This window comes from Podarcis filfolensis (assembly GCF_964270895.1).
Source record: "Podarcis filfolensis genome assembly, chromosome: 4".
NCBI classification, from domain to species: Eukaryota; Metazoa; Chordata; class Lepidosauria; order Squamata; family Lacertidae; genus Podarcis; species Podarcis filfolensis.
This window is the reverse complement of record NC_139607.1, coordinates 96349309-96371794: the sequence shown is the minus strand read 5'-3', so window position 1 is coordinate 96371794 and position 22486 is coordinate 96349309. Positions and strand designations below refer to the sequence as shown.

The 22486-nt window shown below is 48.3% G+C and overlaps 1 protein-coding gene and 1 long non-coding RNA gene across 3 annotated transcripts in view; both read left to right on the top strand.

The window, feature by feature from the left end:
- The window catches only part of LOC310761006, a 177755-nt gene that overhangs the window by 31047 nt on the left and 124222 nt on the right, over window positions 1-22486 (top strand). The gene's annotated exons all lie outside the window — the stretch shown is intronic.
- MOGAT2 (monoacylglycerol O-acyltransferase 2) overlaps window positions 3991-22486 on the top strand; it is a 229251-nt gene continuing 210755 nt past the window's right edge. For both annotated transcript variants that reach the window (XM_083610062.1, XM_083610061.1), the window contains exons 1-2: window positions 3991-4133; window positions 19411-19589. In XM_083610062.1, coding sequence (XP_083466188.1) covers window positions 4040-4133; window positions 19411-19589 — 273 coding nt within the window. In that variant the 5' untranslated portion in view covers window positions 3991-4039. The remainder of the gene's footprint in view (window positions 4134-19410; window positions 19590-22486) is intronic.

Sequence of the window (22486 nt, the reverse complement as noted above, 5' to 3'; positions counted from 1 at the left end):
CACCCATCTGGCTGGGTTTCCCCAGCCACTCTCGGCGGTCCCCAACAGAATATTAAAAACACAATCAAACATCAAACATTAAAAACTTCCCTAAGCGCGGGTGGTGCTGTGGTCTAAACTACATGCCAGTGCAAGTAGATAAATAGGTACCACTGCAGCAGGAAGGTAAACAGCATCTCTGTGCACTCAGATTTCCGCCACGGGTTTCCGTTGCGCCAGAAGCGGTTTAGTCATGCTGGCCACATGACCCGGAAAAATGTCTGCGGACAAACGCCGGATCCCTCGGCCTGAAAGCGAGAAGAGCGCTGGAACCCCATAGTTGCCTTTGACTTGACTTCACTGTCCAGGGGTCCTTTACTTTTACCTTTACCGCTCCCACCTAGAAACTGCATTATACAGAGTCAAACCCTTGCTCCATTTAGCACATTGGCAGCTACTGACAGCAGCTCTCCATGGTTTCTGGCAGGGGTCTCTCCTAGCCCTCCTTGGAGATCCCAGGGATTGAACCTGAGACCTTCTGCTTCCAGGGCGGATGCTCTTCCACTGAGCTATGGCCCTTTCACCCATTGATGTCTGTAGGAAGGCTGCTGTCCAAGCAGCAGCAGACACAGCCCTGCCCACTGTTGCTCCCAGGCAAGGGGTACAGTGGTCCCTTGGTTCTCAAACTTAGTCTGTTCTAGAAGTCGGTTCCAAGACCAAAGCATTCCAAAACCAAGGCGCGCTTTCCAATAGAAAGTAATGCAAAATGGATTACAGTGGTACCTCTGGTTACGTACTTAATTCGTTCTGGAGGTCCGTTCTTAACCTGAAACTGTTCTTAACCTGAAGAACCACTTTAGCTAATGGGGCCTCCTGCTGCCGCTGGAGCACAATTTCTGTTCTCATCCTGAAGCAAAGTTCTTAACCTGAAGCACTATTTCTGGGTTAGCGGAGTCTGTTATCTGAAGCGTATGTAACCTGAAGCGTATGTAACCTGAAGCGTATGTAACCTGAGGTACCACTGTAATCTGTTCCAGAGTTTTAAAAACAACCCCTAAAATGGCAATTTGACATGATTTTTACTATCTAACGAGACCATTGATCCATAAAATGAAACCAGTAAAGAATGTACTGCAGTCACACAATCACTCAATCTACCAGTAGCTGAACTGGGTTCCACACAGTCACAAAAACAAAACAAAAAAGCCACGAAAACAAAAAAACAAAAAAACCCGGAAGCGTGGCACTCAGAACGGAGCACGTTTGGCTTCCGAAAAGAGTTTGCAAACCGGAACACTTCCTTCTGGGTTTGCAATGTTTGGGTTCCAAGTCATTTGAGTACCAAGGCGTTTCAGAACCAAGGTACCACTGTATTTAGAAGCAAGCTATGGCTGATCCTGAAGGCAGCATATAGCCACTGTGGCGCTCATCTCGCTTTTAGGCCGAGGGAGCCGGCGTTTGTCCACAGACAGCATTCAGGGTCATGCGGCCAGTAGGACTAAACCACTTCTGGCACAACAGGACACTGTGACAGAAACCAAAATGCACAGAAACGCCGTTTACCTTCCCGCTGCAGTGGTACCTATTTATCTACTCGTACTGGCGTGCTTTCAAACTGCTAGGTTGGCAGGAGCTGGGACAGAGCAATGGGAGCTCACCCCGTTGTGCGGATTCGAACCACCAACCTTCTGATCGGCAAGCCCAGGAGGCTCAGTGGTTTAGACCACAGCGCCACCCACATCAAACTGGTGGTAACACCTTGAACTTGGCATGGTAGCAAATCGGCAACCCGTGCAGGTCTCTGAGCACAGGTGTTCTAGGCAAACAATGCCTCACACCTATCAGTAATCGTGCCGCAGCATTCTGCAGAGCTGCCAGGGCCAGCTGAGAAGTTGGCAACCCTGCACACATGGGAGAAGACACCCTCCAGCAGCCATGGGTCACAGCACTGCATTACTTTCTCCTCCTGTTCCTTGATAGAGATGGAGTTTCAGCCGGACAAAGTCCCGTTTGCCGGGAGATGCGTCTTGTGCGAGTCTTTTTTACCCTCCTGCCGTCTGCGGATACAAGAGGCTCTTCTGTTGGACTGACAAACAAAAGGCCTGTTGGTACTTGTTGCTTCTGTATTAAGGGAACATAGAAGCCTTGCAGATGCCTCAGACGATTGTTAGGGCCACAAACAACTCCATGAACAGACTGGCGGGGAGGATGGAGCAATGTGCAGCCGGAAGATTCACATTTTCTCTTAGAAGGAGGCATCTCTCCTGTTCTCTCCTCTGAAGCAAGTCCCACAGAGCCCAGTGGATTTTACGTTCGAGAAAATATGAGCACTTCGCCAGGGCAAAACCTAGCGGATTCAGATGCAAAATGTTTCCAATAACATTTTTTTTAATTGAAAACATTTCAAACAAAAGAAAGTGAAAAACAAACAGGGAAAAAAATAAAAGTGTATAAATACACACACACACACCACACCATAATTCTACACATGCTTATCTAATACAGTGGTATATAAACCACTGATATTGATCCACTGGAAGGAAAATCTATGCCCCTCCTTTCATTAATGAAAGGAAGACATGGCAACTCTTGCAACATGTTTAGGGATGTTTAAAGGTAAAGGGTAAAGGGACCCCTGACCATTAGGTCCAGTCGTGGCCGACTCTGGGGTTGTGGCGCTCATCTTGCTTCATTGGCCGAGGGAGCCAGCGTACAGCTTCCGGGTCATGTGGCCAGCATGACTAAGCCGCTTCTGGCGAACCAGAGCAGTGCACGGAAATGCCATTTACCTTCCCGCCAGAGCAGTACCTATTTATCTACTTGCACTTTGGCGTGCTTTCAAAATGCTAGGTTGGCAGGAGCAGGGACCGAGCAACGGGAGCTCACCCCGTCGCGGGGATTCAAACCACCAGCCTTCTGATCGGCAAGTCCTAGGCTCTGTGGTTTAACCCACAGCGCCACCCGTGTCTCACTCTGCTTCTAAATATACCTGCTGCCTCAAGGGATATCTTATGAGAAGACAAGGCTAAGGAGTCAACCCTGCACAAATCCAGAGCCAAGTCCTTAAGGCTGTTGGGTAGCCTTCTGATCGGCAAGCCCAAGAGCATGGGTAGGCAAACTAAGGCCCGGGGGCCAGATCTGGCCCAATCGCCTTCTAAATCCGGCCTGTGGACGGTCCAGTAATCAGCGTGTTTTTACATAGTAGAATGTGGCCTTTTATTTAAAATGCATCTCTGGGTTATTTGTGGGGCATAGGAATTTATTCATCGTTGTTGTTTAGTCGTTTAGTCATGTCCGACTCTTCGTGACCCCATGGACCAGAGCACGCCAGGCCCTCCTGTCTTCCACTGCCTCCTGCAGTTTGGTCAAACTCATGCTGGTAGCTTTGAGAACACTGTCCAACCATCTCGTCCTCTGTCGTCCCCTTCTCCTTGTGCCCTCCATCTTTCCCAACATCAGGGTCTTTTCCAGGGAGTCTTCTCTTCTCATGAGGTGGCCAAAGTACTGGAGTTTCACGATCTGTCCTTCCAGTGAGCACTCAGGGCTGATTTCCTTCAGAATGGATTGGTTGGATCTTCTTGCAGTCCATGGGACTCTCAAGAGTCTCCTCCAGCACCATAATTCAAAAGCATCAATTCTTTGGCGATCAGCCTTCTTTATGGTCCAGCTCTCACTTCCATACATCACTACTGGGAAAAGGAATTTGTTCATTTCCCCACCCAACAAATTTAGTCCGGTCCACCACAAGCTCTGAGGGACAGTAGACCGGCCCCCTGCTGAAAAAGTCTGCTGACCCCTGCCCAAGAGGCTCAGTGGTTTAGACCACAAGCTGGACTCTCTCTGCTCATTGGCTTGATGGCTTGGCTACCTTTCTTAAATCAAAGTTTCCTAATGCCCACAGGAACACTTGATCCGTTCCATGGGATAGGCCTAATCCACTCCCACGTTAATTGCTCCATGCAAACCACTCCTTTAAGTCAGCAGAGACTTTGCTCTTTCCCATTTCCTTTGCTGGTCCTTGGAGAGTCCTTTGCCATCCAGTTTGAAGCCACGAGCTGCAATGAAGGTCGAATTTGCTCCCCGCTCCGTCCCTTTAGAAAGGAGGCTCCAGACGGCTTCCGTCCTCCAGTGGGTCTTCAGTTTCCTGGGTCTAGGTAAAACAAAACTAAATATTTGATTCAAGCAGGTAGCTGTGTTGGTCTGCTGTAGTCGAAATAAATTAAAACAATTCTTTAAGAAGATAGTTAAAAAGACTCTTCTTTAAAACTCCTTTAAAAGAACCAAGTCTTCAAAAAAGTGATATGATCTAAGAAAGTCTTTAAAAGAAGACTTTCCAAAAGAATTTAAAAATCATAATGTAGCACCTTAGAGACCAACTGAGTAGTTTTATGTATAAGCTTTCGTGTGCATGCACACTTTTTAGACACTTATCTGAGGTATTTGAAGAAGTGTGCAAGCACATGAAAGCTTATACCAAGAACAAACTTAGTTGGTCTCTAAGGTGCTACTGGACAATTTTTTAATTTATGTAGATAACACAGACAGTCTTTACTTGGACTTTGTTATTCTAACCCACATGCAACTGTACTCATTCTACTTTATAGTTTTGTTTCTCATCAGATACCCTCATCTGAAGGTATCTGCATGTACATGAAAGCTTACACTTAAACTCCTGTACTCAGTTGGTGCTACATTATACTGTATTTTTCGCCCTATAGGGCGCACCGGCCCATAGGGTGCACCTAGTTTTTTGGGGGGGGAAATAAAGAAAAAAATTATTCCCCCCCAGCCACAGGGCTGGGGCGGGGGAAGCCCGAGCTTCCCCCGACCCCAGCCCCTAGAACAGGCTGCTGCCCCCAAGCCTTCCGAGCCCGGCGGGAACTCCCCCGGGCTCCCAAGGTTTGTGGACATCTGCCCGAAGCCCGGGGTGCGCTCCGCTGCGCTCCGCTGCGCTCCCCGGGTTTTGGGCTGCAGGCTGCTGTCCGCAAGCCTTGGGAGCCCGGCGGGAACTTCCGCGGGCTCCCAAGGCTTGCGGATAGCTTCCTGAAGCCTGGAGAGCAAGAGGGGTCGGTGCACACCTACCCCTCTCGCTCTCCAGGCTTCAGCGAAAGCCTGCATTTGCCCCATAGGACACACACACTTTCCCCCTTCATTTTTGGAGGGGGAAAAGTGCATCCTATAGGGCGAAAAATACGGTAATTTTTAAATTCTTTTGGAAAGTCTTCTTTTAAAGATACAGATAGGTAGCCGTGTTGGTTTTTTGTTTTTTCTTTTAAAGACTTTCTTAGATCATATAACTTTTTGGAAGACTTGATTCTTTTAAGGGAGTTCTTAGGTTTTTAAGAAGAGTCTTTTTAACTATCTTCTTAAAGAATTGTTTTATTTTTCTACTAAATATTTCTGAGACACTGCTGGCTTGATCCTAACCACATCTACTCAGAAGTCAGTCCTACATGAATTCAGTGAGTTTTGCCTAGGGAAGTGGGGTTAGGACTGCAGCCATAGCCGTTTTGCTTGACTAGATCACAACAGCAGGTGGGAACAAGACAGTCATCTTGTTGGAAAGAGTCTCATGAAGTTCTCTAAATGAACTTCTTTTCACCCATAGGAGATGGAGAGGTTCGTATTCCTGACTCGGCGGCAGTGGTTTGCCTGGCAGCCTTTCTGTGCCGCCGTACGCAAACAGCAAGATCTGTAGGTTAATTACTGGTCTGACTCCTTGAGAAATCACCCGACACAAAGAGAATTAGTAGGCAGGGCACAGATTTGTATCACATTTCTAGGTGCTAATCTGTATTTACAGATGCCTCTGGAAGATCAGAGTGCTACGTGCCTGGGGTAGCACTGTTCTTAATATATATTTGTTTACACCTTGCTTTTGCTCCTGGCAGGATTAGCACTGGGCTTTGCAGTGCACAAAGACACCCTAAGCTAATGTGGTTTTCTTCTCTAACTAGGGCAGAGATTTCCAAACTTCTCATGTCAGTGACACACTTTTTTAGACAGTGGTACCTCAGGTTAAGTACTTAATTCGTTCCGGAGGTCCGTTCTTAACCTGAAACTGTTCTTAACCTGAAGCACCACTTTAGCTAATGGGGCCTCCCACTGCCGCTGCGCCGCCACCGTGCGATTTCTGTTCTCATCCTGAAGCAAAGTTCTTAACCCGAGGTACTATTTCTGGGTTAGCGGAGTCTGTAACCTGAAGCGTATGTAACCTGAAGTGTATGTAACCTGAGGTACCACTGTAATAGCAAACCGGAGGTTAAACTTCTTCTTTGGCAATCACTTGTAGTCAAGTAAGATAGTCTTCCATAAACACAGGTTTAACAGTGAGTCCACAAGTGACTGTGGAGGCCAATTCTGGATCCATACGTCCTTCCACAGTGGGGACATTGATTTCCGGGTAGGAGTTGATCACGGTGTGGATTTGCCAAGCATGCCTTCCTCTTAGCACGTTTCTCCCTTTCGTCCTGAGTTCGAGTGTCTTCAAAGCTCATGACACCTTTGGTAAAGGCTGTTCTCCAATTGCAGCACTCGCAGGCCAGTGTTTCCGAGTTGTCGGTGTTTATGTCACATTTTTAAAGATTTGCCTTGAGAGAGTCTTTAAACTTCTTTTGTTAACCACCAGCATTACGCTTTCCATTTTTAAGTTCGGAATAGAGTAGTTGCTTTGGAAGACGATAATCAGGCATCCGCACAACACGACCAGACCCCTATCTAGCCCCGTGAGGATCATTTGTACAACACACCAACACATTAACGTGTTGTGACACACAGAAACTCTGAACTAGGGGCCGGTCTCCAACTCCAGCTACCCCTTTGTCCTTCCCTACTGCTATCCCTTTTCCTCAGTGTCCAGGCTGAACGATGGGGGGGGGGGAGACGCTCCTTCAGATATACTGGACCGAGGCCCTTTAGGGCTTTCAAGTTCAGCACCAACACTTTGAATTGTGCTCGGAAACGTACTGGGAGCCAATGAATATCTTTCAGGACGGGTGTTATATGGTCTTGGTGGCCGCTCCCAGTCACCAGTCTAGCTGCCGCATTCTGGATTAGTTGTAGTTTCCAGGTCACCTTCAAAGGTAGCCCCACGTAGAGCGCATGGCAGTAGTCCAAGCGGGAGATAACCAGAGCATGCACCACTCTGGCGAGACAGTCTCATCGAGCAACCTTCTCTGATGTTCTTCTCTACCATGGCATTGTGACAGAGATGGAGGAGGAGATGATGGAGGAGGATGGAGAGATGGAGGAGGGCATCTCCTGTGCAGGTTAAAACTAAGTAGGCAGGTGGAAGCAGACCGAGGTTCATAGGGCTGTGTCTCCATGGTCCGAATGGACCAGCATCCCCTGAGTGAGGGCAGGTTTCGTTTGCTTAAATCCTACACTTGATACTACACTTGATCTTAGCCAAAAGGCTGAGAAGTGATAAGATCGTGCAGTATCAAGTGTAGGATTTAAGCAAACAAAACCTACCCTCACTCGGGGGATGCCGGTCCATTCGGACCACTGAGACACATACAGTCTGTAGTCCGCTGGCAGTAGAAGTACAATATGGGCATGTCTTTAAGTTAACACCTTACATTAAAAACCTGACAGTACCAAATTATCAAAGGTTATTCACCAAAGCCAGACTAAACGTCTTTCCTTCTGCAGTGTTGGATGGCAGGTTGAGAGGAGTTCCCTACCAGGACAGACTTTGCTCATGTGCTCAAGACATCGATTCTATAAAACATATTTTGCTGCACTGTGCAAAATATGAGCAAGCCAGGGCTGAACTGATATTACCCTTGCTGGTACCTTTCCCGGGAAAATCAGAGGCTCACTATGTCAGGTTCCTATTGGAAGACCGGACAAATGCTAGAACATTAGCAGTGGCAAAGTTTTTATCGGTGGTTGCAAGAACCAATGACCCTGTGCTGGTCCAGGGGGGCGTTACCGCGACGGTCCTCCAACCGATCTTCTATCTGCAGGCTCCGCTGAATAAGGGCGTCCAGCGTGATGGGACGATCCATCATGGCCAACTGGTCCAGTATCTCGTCTGACAGTCCCTCAAGATACTGGTCCCGAAGTGCAGAGTCATTCCAAGACAAGTCTTGCGCCGACAGCTGAAATTCCATGGTGTAGGCGGCCGCAGTGGACTTGGCCTGTTTTAAACGCCTAATTGCCCGGTTGGCTTGACTCTCCTTCTGGGGGTTGCTGAATGCGGCCTCCAAATGGTTGCAGAACCCCATACAGTCTGTCAGCAAGGGGGAGTCTTGCCTGAGCAGCGGCAATGCCCACTTGGCCGCCTGGTCCTTTAACAAACTGATCAAAAAGTGCACCTTGGTGTGGTCGTCAGGGAAGTTCCGGGCTTGGCCCTGAATATACAACTTGGCCTGGGCGAGGAACATGGGAAAGCTGGCCGGGGCCCCATCAAATTTCTCTGGCAAGGCCACTGAGTACTTGCCTGGAGCTGGGGCGTCGGCCACAGGAGCCGGTAGGGCGTCCAACCGCTGCTGAAGTGCCGTAACCGCATCGCTGAGCTGCTGCACGGCGTGAGTCAAGGCCTGGTTCTCCTGGGCCAATGCCATCAGCACAGCTGCCTGGTCAGCCATGGCTTCTGGCTTTTCCCGAACGCACCCCATCGAAGGGGGAGTGTGGGTGTGGCGGGAGCAAACTGTGCTGGTCCAGGGGGGGTACCGTGGGGCAAGGTCCAGGACCTGAGTTGAGGGTCGGCAGACAGTCCTCCTCGGGCGAAGCGGAGTCCACAGCAATAAGATGGGCAAGGACAGGAACTCTGGGGGAACAGGACTGGATGCTGGCCGAAACAGCTCTTCAACGACGTTGCTCCCGCAACCTGGGACCGGGCTGACTGGCCTTTATCTTCTCTGAGGCCAGGGGCGGTCCCGGCCCCCAGGAGACCCGCCTCTCCTGGCCTTAAGGCGAGCACTCCTCCTGGGAGAAACCAGTTCCCTTCGCCTCTCTGCCCTGAGCCTCTGCAGTTCAGGAGAGGCTGAAGGGTTACTGGACCCAGGGGGAGACTCACCTGTAGGCACTGAGTCCTCAACCACCTCCGGAGCCAGAATGATTCACCTGGTGCCTGCTCCTGAGGATCCGGCACAGGTGCAGGCGCTTCTGAATCAAGGCCCTGCCCCAGTTCAGCTGGCCCTGGAGGCGGGGACTCCTGTGCAGGCTGGGATTCCTCCGGTTCAGTCTCTGAATTGGATTCCCAGGCCATCACAGACCCCTATATTCTGAACAAAATGCTTGTTTAACCTGGAGGGAGGCTGTCTGAATTGTGCATTGCTTTGTAACGATTTGTTGGGTCTCTGGACCTTAATAAAGATTGGTTGAATAAATCCTACACACTGCGTACCTGCTAAAGGTGAACTCCGCCCCGCCTGAAAAATGACAGTCCTACGTGGCCAGCAGACCACTTTTTGACTGTGAGCTCCGACTGTTGGAAGTTAAGAATCTGCTGCCACCTTGTAGAGGAAGATCATTCACTGTGGTGCAACAGAGCCATGTTTCACGCTGGTCAATACTGAGTGGTGGGGAGAGGAGATGCTTGCAGTTTCCATGGCGACAAGTTAGGAAGAGGAAAGTAGTGGCTCAGGAAGCTTATAGGAGTACGGAGTGTTTTTCGGAGGAAACAGAATGAGGCAGCAGGGGAGAAAGCAAACCGAACAATGGATGGGGTCAGGTGGATCTAGCCCAGCGATGTGATCCCAAGTATGGGTGTGCTAGGAAGCCCACAAATGAGTCCCAATGATGGCATTACCCCTCCCATGCAATATTCCACCCAAGAAAGTGATACAGTTCATCTCTAGGGATGCAGAACCAGTAGTGGACCAGATCATTCCTTCTCTTCCCTTTGCAGGCCCTGATCTGGCCACAGTGATCCACGTGACGGTCACCTCCAGGCTTGATTATTGTAACTTGCTCTATGCGGGGCTGCCCTTGAAACTGACCCAGAAACTCCAGCAGGTGCAGAATGCCACGGCGAGGCTCCTTATGGGGTCCCTGCCATGGGAGCAGATTCACCCAGTGCTCTACCAGCTGCAGTGGCTCCCGGTGGAGTACAGGGTCAGGTTCAAGGTGCTGGTTTTGACCTTTACAGCCCTACACGGCCTAGGACCCATGTACCTACGGGACCGCCTCTCCTGGTATGCCCCACGTAGGATCTTAAGGTCCTCAAATGACAACAATTGGGAGGTCCCAAGTCGCAAGGTGGTTAGGTTGGTCTCAACTAGGGCCAGGGCCTTTTCAGTACTGGCCCCGACATGGTGGAACGCTCTGTCACAAGAGACCAGGGCCCTGCGGGACTTGACATCTTTCCGCAGGGCCTGCAAGACAGAGCTGTTCTGCCTGGCCTTTGGTTTGGACGCAATCTGACCCTTATGTTTCCCTCCCCTTATGGTTTTTGACTTTTAAAATGAGGCTGCATTTGAAATTGCATTTTAACCTGTATTTTAAATTGTTGTTTTTTTCCTTTTCCTTTTTTCTTATTATTTTTTACTGAAATTTTATTGGTGTTAACTGCCCTGAGCCCAGCTCTGGCCGGGGAGGGCGGGGTATAAATAAAATGTATTATTATTATTATTATTATTATTATTATTATTATTATTATTATTATCCCACGCCCTATCCATCCCTGGATGTCACGATGACACCGGGCAACACATTTTTTGCCTGCACGATTGGCTGACCGTTGGTGCTTGCAAACCCCATTCAGCCCAGCTGCGCCTTTACCTGCCCCAAACAGCTTGGGGTCAGGATGCTTAGAAGGTTGTCTCACCCCCTATATGCCCAAACCAAGCGCTCTGCAGGTGAGGACCTCCTGCGGATGCCAGCCTATCAGGAGGTCCGTTCCACACAATGTAGGAATCAGGCTTTTAGTGTGGTGACCTGCCCTTTGGAACTCCCCTCCCCTTGAATATTAGACAGGTGCCATCTAGGTAAAAGATAAAGGACCCCTGGATGGTTAAGTCCAGTCAAAGGCGACTATGGGGTTGTGGCGCTCATCTCGCTTTCAGGCCGAGGGAGCCGGCGTTTGTCCACAGCTGGCTTTCCGGGTCATGTGGCCAGCAGAACTAAACCGCTTCTGGCACCACAGAACACCATGACAGAAACCAGAGCACACAGAAATGCCGTTTACCTTCCTGCCGCAGTGGTACCTATTTATCTACTTGCACCTGCATGCTTTAGAACTGCTAGGTTGGCAGGAGCTGGGACAGAGCAACGGGAGCTCACTCCGTCGTGTGGATTCGAACCGGCGACCTTCCAATCGGCAAGCCCAAGAGGCTCAGTGGCTTAGACCACAGCGCCACCCGCGTCCCTCATGGCTGGCCACCATTGCTAGCTCTCTCCTCCATGAATTTCACCTGTCTGGACCGTGTCCTCGAAATCGGGAAATGTTATATGCTTGCCTGGATAGAGAGAGGGTTTGACAAATGTCTCCACAGTCTAGCCTATTCTACACAAGTAAAATAATAATACAGTCTTACCTTGGAAGTCAAACGGAATCCGTTTCGGAAATCCATTCAACTTCCAAAACATTCGGAAACCAAAGCGTGGCTTCTGATTGGCTGCAGAAAGCTCCTGCAGCCAACTAGAAGCCACGGAAGCCCCATCGGACATTCAGCTTCCAAAAGAACGTTCGAAAACTGGGACACTCACTTCCAGGTTTCCATTGTTTGGGAGCCAATTTGTTCAGGAGCCAAGGCGTTTGAGATCCAAGGTTGTTGTTGTTGTTTAGTCGTTTAGTCATGTTCGACTCTTCGTGACCCCATGGACCAGAGCACTCCTGTCTTCCACTGCCTCCCGCAGTTTGGTCAAACTCATGCTGGTAGCTTCGAGAACACTGTCCAACCATCTTATCCTCTGTCATCCCCTTCTCCTGGGCATGAGGGAGCTGGGCATGTTTAGCCTGGAGAAGAGGAGGTTAAGGGGTGATATGATAGCCATGTTCAAATATATAAAAGGATGTCACATAGAGGAGGGAGAAAGGTTGTTTTCTGCTGCTCCAGAGAAGCGGACACGGAGCAATGGTTCCAAACTACAAGAAAGAAGATTCCACCTAAACATTAGGAAGAACTTCCTGACAGTAAGAGCTGTTCGACAGTGGAATTTGCTGCCAAGGAGTGTGGTGGAGTCTCCTTCTTTGGAGGTCTTTAAGCAGAGGCTTGACAACCATATGTCAGGAGTGCTCTGATGGTGTTTCCTGCTTGGCAGGGGGTTGGACTCGATGGCCCTTGTGGTCTCTTCCAACTCTATGATTCTATGATTCTATGATTCCTTGTGCCCTCCATCTTTCCCAACATCAGGGTTTTTTCCAGGGAGTCTTCTCTTCTCATGAGGTGGCCAAAGTATTGGAGCCTCAGCTTCAGGATCTGTCCTTCCAGTGAGCACTCTGGGCAGATTTCCTTCAGAATGGGGAGATTTGATCTTCTTGCAGTCCATGGGACTCTCAAGAGTCTCCTCCAGCACCATAATTCAAAAGCATCCATTCTTCGGTGATCAGCCTTCTTTATGGTCCAGCTCTCACTTCCATACATCACTGCCAAAGAATGCTCCAACTACCGCACAGTTGCACTCATTTCACACGAACTCCCAGAAGCGCAAGCTGGATTTCGAAGGGGCAGAGGAACCAGAGACCAAATTGCAAACATGTGCTGGATTATGGAGATCCAAGCTAGAACTGTAATAATAAAATTAGATTTGAGGCTCCGCCCTCCAATGGCATATGGCTCTTGGGATGTTGTTCGGAAAGGAATCGGGCCCTCCGAAAATGTTCCCCAGCCCTGTGTTAAATGGAAGGGAGTGTGGCATGTGTGTGTCTGAATGTGGCCTCGTTCCCTTGGGACATTCTCTTTGTCCGCCTGCTTTGGGAAAATTGATCTGTTTGTCTGGATGCTTCAGCCTCTCTCTCTCTTTCTCTCTCTCTCCACGGCACGGCTGATGCCAGCCGTTCTGCCCGTTAGCAGATGGGCTCTGTGGCAGCCGCTCAGCTCTGCCGCTCTCGGCCGTTGCTGTGGTTACACGAGGGAAGCGCAGGAGGCCTCGCTGGGTGAGGCAAGCATGGGGTGCCCCTCGCTGGCATGAAAACCAGCGGCTGCTGCCCTCAGCCTCTCCTGTGTGGTCCCTTTTGAAAGAGGACAGCGATTCCAAAGCAGCATGTTCGCGAAAGGGACCGCCGTTAGTGCAAAATGAAATGGAAAACGGACGATGCGTGTCCCTTTTGTTGGAAGGACAAAGGAAGCATTTTGTTTTTATTTATTCAGTTTCATCCAGGGAGCACTGGGTGGTTTACAAAACGAAAACACCAAAATACACACCATAATTGCAAACGAAGACAATATCCCCCAATGGTTTAGAAAGGCCACGGATTAATTTTTGTCGCCTTCGCACCCTGTTTTCCGTAACGTTGTTGTTTCTCCCCTTCTCCTGCACCCTGTTTTCTATCCAATAATAACCACAATATTATAATCTGATTGCTTCTGTTGCTCATAAGCTCAAATCCTGTTTGTGAGGTCATTGCACTATAGCGGGCTTCCTCAAACTCTGCCCTCCAGATGTTTTCGGCCTACAACTCCCATGATCCCTAGCTAGCAAGACCAGTAGTCAGGGATGATGGGAATTGTGGTCTCAAAACATCTGGAGGGCTGAGTTTGAGGAAGCCTGCATTAGAGTAATTTTTTAAGTATACCTGAAGAAGTGTTATACCTGAAGGAGCGTCTCCACCCCCATCGTTCTGCCCAGACGCTGAGGTCCAGCGCTGAGGGCCTTCTGGCGGTTCCCTCATTGCAAGAAGTAAAGCTACAGGGAACCAGGCAGAGGGCCTTCTCGGTAGTGGCACCCGCCCTGTGGAACGCCCTCCCATCAGATGTCAAAGCGATAAGCAACTACCTGACATTCAGAAGACATCTTAAGGCAGCCCTGTTCAGGGAAGTTTTTAATGTGTGACATTTTACTGTATTTTTGGTATTTGTGGAAGCCGCCCAGAGTGGCTGGGGAAACCCAGCCAGATGGGTGGGGTATAAATAATAAATTATTTTTATTATTATTATTATTTAAGTAGTCTGAAAAAGCCCTCCAGATGTTTTGGGCCAAAGTTCCCATCAGCCCCAGCCAGGGAGCTGTAGTACAAAACATCTGTTGGGTGCCAGCTCAAGGAATCTGGAGGAGACCAAAGGTCTGAGGAATGGAGAACAAGAACGGGAGAGTGGTTTCACTCATGTCTTTTTCACTTGATGATCTGACCCAGCCGAAAGCTCTCCTCGCATACTTAGAGGGTGCTCTGCCCTCAAGACATCTGGGAAACAGCGGGTCAAGTTAGGGCTGAGTTTTGCAAGTTGGAAGGCACGGCTGCTTCTTGCCCCACGGAGGAAATCTCACCCCCAGTCTTGCCTAACAATTCTCGCAAGCATCAGAAGGGCTGGCAAGAATCAATGGATCCCGATTAATCATCAGTCAGCCGGGCTGAGGGCAAGGACATGGTATCTCTTCCCGACTTGTACTTTGGGCTCCGAACAGTCATAAAACGAGGCAGCTTACAGAAGGCGGCGTTTTGCAACAGACTGATCTTTTAAAAAATAAAAATTAATAAATTGTCCTGCAGCTGGTCAGCTCCTGTGTCATGAACACAACAAGCAGCAAATTCATAGAATCATAGAACTGTAGAGTTGGAAGGGACACAAGGGTCATCTAGTCCAACCCCATGCAATGCAGGAATCTCAACTAAAATTCAAAAGGTAATGCTCACCCCCAACGTTAAGTAGGGATGGCTGAGCCTTGTCAATGTCAGTCACCCATTTCTCCTGTCTTAAATTGAGTTTTCCACATTTATGCAGCAGTTTGTGATTTCATTCTTTAAAGAAAAAACTCCATGAAAATGTGCCGGCGTTTTGGTGCCTGTCTTTTGTGTGCAGTTTTTTCTAATGTACAGACTTTTGCAGGAGTTTCCCCTCATATATTGCAGGATCCAGGAGAGAGTAGACAGGAGGACCCCTAGTTGTATATCGTAATTTTTACATAGCTGTCAATTTACAGATTTGAAAATAAGGGACCAGCAGCCTTGAAAATAAGGAACCAGCAGCCAAAATAAGGGACCTGCAGCCTCACCTGTTCCAGGCACTCCAGTCTTCCTGTCCTCCTGCAGTCTGGTCAAACTCATGCTGGTAGCTTCGAGAACACTGTCCAACCAACTTTGTAACCAGAGGTTCAACTGAATAGAATCTGAATCACATGCACCACAAGGCCTATGCAGCCTCAACTTAAGATGGCTCCCCGGCCTGGCTTTGCACTGCAAAGTTTGCAGCAGCACGTGCATCAAAATGGCGTCCAACATTCAAAAAACCCCTCAGCTTGCATTAACTAGCCACACACAAGGCATGCAAGCTCCACCCCCCAGTCGTTCTTAGACTTCTTATTGGGTGAGCAACACAGCCAAGCAACACAGTTGGAGCCTCCCTCCTCCCTGGCCGGCAGGGAGGGAGGGAGAGGAGCTGCTTCCTTTGAAATTTAAGGGACATCATTTAAGGGACATTTGAGGGACATCCATCAATAAGGGACAGCAGTGGGACATGGCGCTGGAATAAGGGACTGTCCCTTTGAATAAGGGACACTTGACAGCTATGAATTTTTATGTTACGAGCCAACCAGACATCTAGGGCTATAGGGTAGTGTACAAATTTAACAAATCATCAGCACCAACATTATCTCCAACAGCAGAATCAGGAGATTTGAAAGGATGCACACAGGTTTTGCAAGGTGGCGAAGCTCCTTCCCCCAGGATGTTGCAGATTGTTTGCAGGAGCTCAGACAACTTTATTTCTCTTCTTCTTCTTCTTCTTCTTCTTCTTCTTCTTCTTCTTCTTCTTCTTTTCTTTCTTTCTTTCTTTCTTTCTTTCTTTCTTTCTTTCTTTCTTTCTTTTTGGTGGTTCAGGTATCATATATTTTAACTGCTGTTCCAGTACAATTAAGTTCTCAGAACAAATTCATGCAACAGCATAGGTTTTCATGTTTCCTTTTCACAGATTAGCAATCTTATCTTATCACAGTTGGATAGTTCTTCTTTTGTTGTTGTTGTTTAGTCATTTAGTCGTGTCCAACTCTTTGTGACCCCATGGACCAGAGCACACCAGGCACTCCTGTCTTCCACTGCCTCCCACAGTTTAGTCAAACTCATGCTGGTAGCTTTGAGAACACTGTCCAACCATCTCGTCCTCTGTTGTCCCCTTCTCCTTCTGCCCTCCATCTTTCCCAACATCAGGGTCTTTTCCAGGGAGTCTTCTGTTCTCATGAGGTGGCCAAAGTATTGGAGCCTCAGCTTCAGGATCTGTCCTTCCAGTGAGCACTCAGGGCTGATTCCCTTAAGAATGGATAGGTTTGATCTTCTTGCAGTCCATGGGACTCTCTAGAGTCTCCTCCAGCACCATAATTCAAAAGCATCAATTATTTGGCGATCAGCCTTCTTTATGGTCCAGCTCTCACTTCCATACATCACTACTGGGAAAACCATAGCTTTAACTATACGGACCTTTGTCGGCAAGGTGATGTCTCTGCTTTTTAAGTTCTACTTACCATAATAATAATAATAATAATAATAATAATAATAATAATAAATTTTATTTATATCCCACCCTCCCCAGCCGAAGCTGGGCTCAGGGCGGCTAACAACAATCAAAATAACCCAACATTTTAAAAACATTCATTATAAAATTAATTAAAATCAAATTAAAATCAAATTGATGGCAACCATTAAGCAAAATTCTGTGCAGATTGCCAGAGGAGGGGGTCAGGCTGCGCCCTGCCCAAAGGCCTGGTGGAACAGCTCTGTCTTGCAGGCCCTGCGGAAAGATGTCAGGTCCCGCAGGGCCCTAGTCTCTTGTGACAAAGCGTTCCACCAGATTGGAGCCGCGGCCGAGAAAGCCCTGGCCCTAGTTGAGGCCAGCCTAACCTCTCTGTGGCCTGGGATCTTCAGGATGTTTTTATTTGCAGACCGTAAATTTCAACCCTAACCCTAACCTTCATACAAATTCAAACAGATTTCCTTTGGAGGCTGCAATGCAGGAAATATTAGAGTGTAACAAGAATTTACTTCCAAGTAATAGAACAAATCTGCAACAAGCATTGCACCTTGCAAGTTATCAGTTACAACCAAAACAGCTACAACAACAACATCAAGCCAATACGCTTGTTGAAAAGTTCAGACATATGCCATTATTTTTTCCCCAACCACCTGGGGCAGCTAGGTTCCAGGACTATACTATACCTGTTCAAAAATCAGGATGGGAAACAAACCAGTTACCACAAAAAGACGACTTTATTTCTTGGCCAATGACCATCTGCATTTGCCAACTGGGAAGGAGAACCAAACTTCCCTGTTCAAAGCTAGTTCCTTTGCTTGCAAGGAGTTTCCAACTTTGACTCCCCATGTTTTTGGTGTTGGTGCTGACCTTCAAAGCCCTAAACAGCCTCAGACCAGTATACCTGAAGGAGTGTCTCCACCCCCATTGTTCAGCCCGGACACTGAGGTCCAGCTCCGAGGGCCTCCTGGCGGTTCCCTCTTTGCGAGAAGCAAAGCTGCAGGGAACCAGGCAGAGGGCCTTCTCAGTGGTGGCGCCTGCCCTGTGGAACGCCCTCCCATCAGATGTCAAGGAAATAAGCAACTACAGTGGTACCTCAGGTTACATACTGTCAGAGCTACCCTAGGTCCCAGCTCACAAAGGACCAACGCTGCTTCGTTGTTAAGTATAAAAGTCTTTATTGAAGTTCAGTTTCACTTCCAGAGCCGCAGCGCGCAGCCCCACGTCTCAACTGTCAGACCGCTGATGCTCCGTCTGAGTCTCCTCCCCCTTGACACCAATTTAAGATTCTAGCCTTGCTCCACCTTCTTCGCTGCTCCTTCCTCCTCTGGGTCCGCCTGCCCGCCGGGGTTCCGCCCTTTCTAGCCTCTTCTCCCGCTGATTCCCCTGAGCCTTCTCCCTCCCTCCGGCGGGCTTTAGGAGCTGGTTCCCCATCCGGGTCTCCTGCTGTTCCGCGCGCCTGCACATTTGAACTTGGCGCGCGCGCCCAGCCAGCAGCTTTCCTCCTGACCGTTTCACTGCTGCTGCCACTGCTTCCCCCTTCGGGGGGGCTAGCTGCAACTGACCTCCCTTCCGTTCCCCCACTCTCCGATGGAGGCGTGGTCAGCCCTGACTCACTCTCTCGCCCCGCTGGAGGAGACGCTGGCCCTGACACATGTGACTCTTCCCCCCCACTACGCTCTGGTGGGGAAACTGGTCCCGATCCTCCACTGCTGCTTTGGGGTTCCCCTCTGGCTCCTTGTTTCTGGTGCGTCCCCCCTGGGACCCCCCTTGCCCTGACCATCGGCGCCCCCTTCTGGGAATCTTCTGATTCGCTGGAGAAGCTCATGGAATCTCTCGGGCCACTGTCATACTCCCCTACGCTGCCCTCGGATTCTTCCCCTTCGCTCTCCAATTCCTCTCTCCCCAGTGCTCCTGCTCCTGATTCCCTGACACATACGCTTCAGGTTACATACACTTCAGGTTACAGACTCCGCTAACCCAGAAATAGTGCTTCAGGTTAAGAACTTTGCTTCAGGATAAGAACAGAAATCGTGCTCTGACGGCGCGGCAGCAGCAGGAGGCCCCATTAGCTAAAGTGGTGCTTCAGGTTAAGAACAGTTTCAAGTTAAGTACGGACCTCCGGAACGAATTAAGTACTTAACCTGAGGTACCACTGTATCTAACTTTTAGAAGACATCTGAAGGCAACCCTGTTTAGGGAAGTTTTTAATGTTTGATGTTTGATTGTGTTTTTAATATTGTTGGGAGCCACCCGGAGTGGCTGGGGAAACCCAGCCACATGGGCGGGGTATAAATAAATTATTATTATTATTATTATTATTAGGATGTATAGAAAATCCCTGCTGAATATAACTACCTTTGAAAATAAGGGGCATTAGCAACAAAGTTAATAAGAATATGCAAAAATGAATTGATAAATGGATGAAAATATAGAGTTATAATATGTTAAGATATAGAGTTAAGATAAACGAAAGAGGGTAAGGATTTGCTGATTTGATTATTTAAATGGGAATACAAAAAGGGGAGGTGTGAGGAGGTCAAGGAAACAAGCTAATGAGTTTAAAGTTACTAAAAACGGGTTTGTTTTTAATTTTCTTTTTTTTACTTACTTGTTTTTTGTATTTTGTATTTTTATTCTTCCTTTTTATGTATTTTTCTATGACTTCCTTTTTGTATTTTTTTCTTTCTATGTGACTTTTTTCTATTTTGTAAATCTATGTTTTTGTAAAATCTCAATAAATATCTTTAAAAAAAAAAAGAATATAACTACCTTCATCTTCCTGGGGTAAATGCCCTCCTGCCTGGGCCCTATTCTGAGGACACCCTTTCCTCCTCCTGACCAACGTGCTTTCCTTTCGTAGCGCAATGCTGCATCGCGATCTTCGTCGGCCTCCTCTTCACCCGCTTCTGGCTGATCAGCGCTCTGTACGCGGCCTGGTGGGCCTGCGATTGGCACACGCCAACCAAAGGCGGGAGGAGAATCCACTTCTTGCGGAACTGGGCAGTCTGGAGATACATGAAGGAGTATTTCCCTGCCACGGTAAGTGTGGAAGATTTTGTGGAGGGTGTTTAAAATAACCTTTGTAAAGAAACCAGAAGCTTTCCTTTTGGGAATTACAATCATACCTCGGGTTACAGACGCTTCAGGTTGCGTTTTTCAGGTTACGAGGAGGGGGAGATCTCTTTGCCCCTCCTCCCTTCCGACAGCCCTCAGTCCTTAGAAAAATTGCAGAGGGTGAAATGGTTCAATCTCTTTCCATTCTTGTTGTTGTTTAGTCGTGTCCGACTCTTCGTGACCCCGTGGACCAGAGCACGCCAGACACTCTTGTCTTTCAAATGTTAACGGAAAAATCCGAGGGCTCCCTTGGACAAAAACAAAGACACCAACGAGGATAACTTGGAGCAAAACACCAACCTGTAGGCTTGGCCTTTATTGAACTGTTGCAACAGGGTGCTCCCCTCACTTGCAGGAGAGAGGAGGGACCCAGAAAAATGGTGTGCAAAGCCTTATAAAGACTTTTGAAATTGCCACCCTGTAGATCAAGACCACCCCCAGAAACATCATACATACATCACAGAAAGGAGGGGTTGAGGGAGGAGTTGTGGTGGTAACCTGAGTGTCCTGTCACCTGGCTGGTTCCCCCTTTCCCCCTCCCCATGAGTACTTTCCAGTGACAAAGGGGAGTTTGCAGTTTCCTGCCCCCAGAGGGAAGAGCTGATTATTGTCCTTTGTTCCAGTCTGTGCTGAATCCACTCCCATATGCAAGTTCTTTGTGATCTTGATGGTCTTCTGTCTAGGACCATCAGGGTTGGCATAGCAACTGGGCAGGGCTCCTGTGTATGTGCTGGTATGCTCAAGGGATTATGGCTGCCCTGTATCAAACCTTCCCCATTTTGTAGTCCTTCCTTCATGGAGTAAAATAAAAGTGGAACAGTGCAAATCCGATGTACGGTTGATTTTCTATGAATTTATAACAGAAGCGTAGCGTATGTAGTGTGTGAGTGTGAGTGTGTGTGAAGTTTGTACAAACTGAATGATTGGGGGGGTGTTTCCTGCTACAAAATGTACATATATGAGATAAACTGCACATTCAACAAAAAATGTATTTCATAGGATTTGAGGGGACCACGAGGGTCATCTAGTCCAACCCCCTGCAATTCAGGAATCTTTTGCCCAACGTGGGGCTCGAACTCGCAACCTCGAGATAAAGAATCTCACACTCTTCCAAGTAAGCTATTGCAACTGGTCTGGCCCTCCATGATTGTTGGAGAGGCTGTTATTCCCAGGCTGATGTGCAGCTCTCACCATCCCTGACCATTGGGCATGCTGGCTGGGGGCGGGGCTGGAATCCAGCATCTGGAAAATGACATCTCCCCCCATTCCCCCCCCCCAAATATTGAGCCTGCATGAAACCTGCCATGTGACACTTGTCCAGCAGGTGGCGCCCCACAACCAGTCTTGGCTCCAAGGAACGTCCGTGTCAGTCTGAAACGCCAAAGACATTTGCCCTGTAAAATGCTGTAAAAGGATGGAGAGCTGTTAATAAGGGAGCTTTGAGAAGGATCACAGCAGCAGGGAAGGATGAAAAGCGCTCTAGAGATTACTATTAAACTACACAATATTTGCGGGAGCCTGCAACCTGTGGGGAATCTTCTGGGTTTCTGGGGGTTTTCCTGTTGTTATTCTGTCTCTCACAGCTACAATAAACCTACCATTAAAATTATGGATGGGTCATTTCTTCGTCAGAGTGCAAACGGGCAAATTTAGCAGGGGATCAAATACTTCCCCCCCCCCTCACTGTATAGTAGATTGGGAGATTTCGGAGGCGCAGTTAGCTTAGCCAGAGTGGAATTGAGCTGGGAATCAGCTGACCAGCTCAGCTGATAAGAGCAAGATGATGATGATGATGATAGATTTTAATTATACCCCACCGTCCCCGGCCAGAGCCGGGCTCAGGGCGACTAACACCCAATAAAATCACAGTAATAGCATAATTGGGGGGGCAATTTAAAATACAGGCTAAAATGCAATTTAAAATGCAGCCTCATTTTAAAGTAGCCAATAAATCAAGACCATATGGGGAGGAAAACATAAGGGTCAGACTGAGTCCAAACCAAAGGCCAGGCGGAACAGCTCTGTTTTGCACGCCCTGCGCTAAGATGTCAAGTCCCGCAGGGCCCTGGTCTCTTGCAACAGAGCGTTCCACCAAGTCGGGGCCAGTGCTGAAAAGGCCCTGGCTCTAGTTGAGACCAATCTAACCACCTTGCGACCTGGGACCAGACCCGTGGCCCATCTAGGCCAGCATCCTGTTCTCACAGTGGCTCAAACAGTTGCCTTTGAGAAACCAGCAAGTAGGATTCGTACCCAAGAGCCCTCTCCCCAGCTGCGGTTTCCAGCAACTGATATTCAGTTGACTCCAGCTGTGGAGGCAGAGCTGAGCCATTGTGGCTAGGAGCCATCGATAGCTCTCTCCTTTGTAAATGTATGCAATTCTCTTTTAAAGCCATCTAAGCCGGTTCCTGTTGTCTTTGTCCATGGAGTTTTCTTGGAAAACTCAATAATAATAATAATAATAATAATAATAATAATAATAATAATAATAATAATTTATTATTTATACCCCGCCCATCTGGCTGGGCCTCCCCAGCCACTCTGGGCGGCTTCCATAAAAACCAAAAATACAGTAAAATATCACACGTTAAAAACTTCCCTGAACAGGGCTGCCTTAAGATGTTAAAAAGCATCTTAAAAAGCAGAGACATCACCTTGCCGAGAAAGGTCCGTCTAGTTAAAGCTATGGTTTTCCCAGTAGTGATGTATGGAAGTGAGAGCTGGACCAAAAAGTGAGAGCTGGACTACAAAGAAGGCTGATCGCCGAAGAATGGATGCTTTTGAATTATGATGCTGGAGGAGACTCTTGAGAGTCCCATGGACTG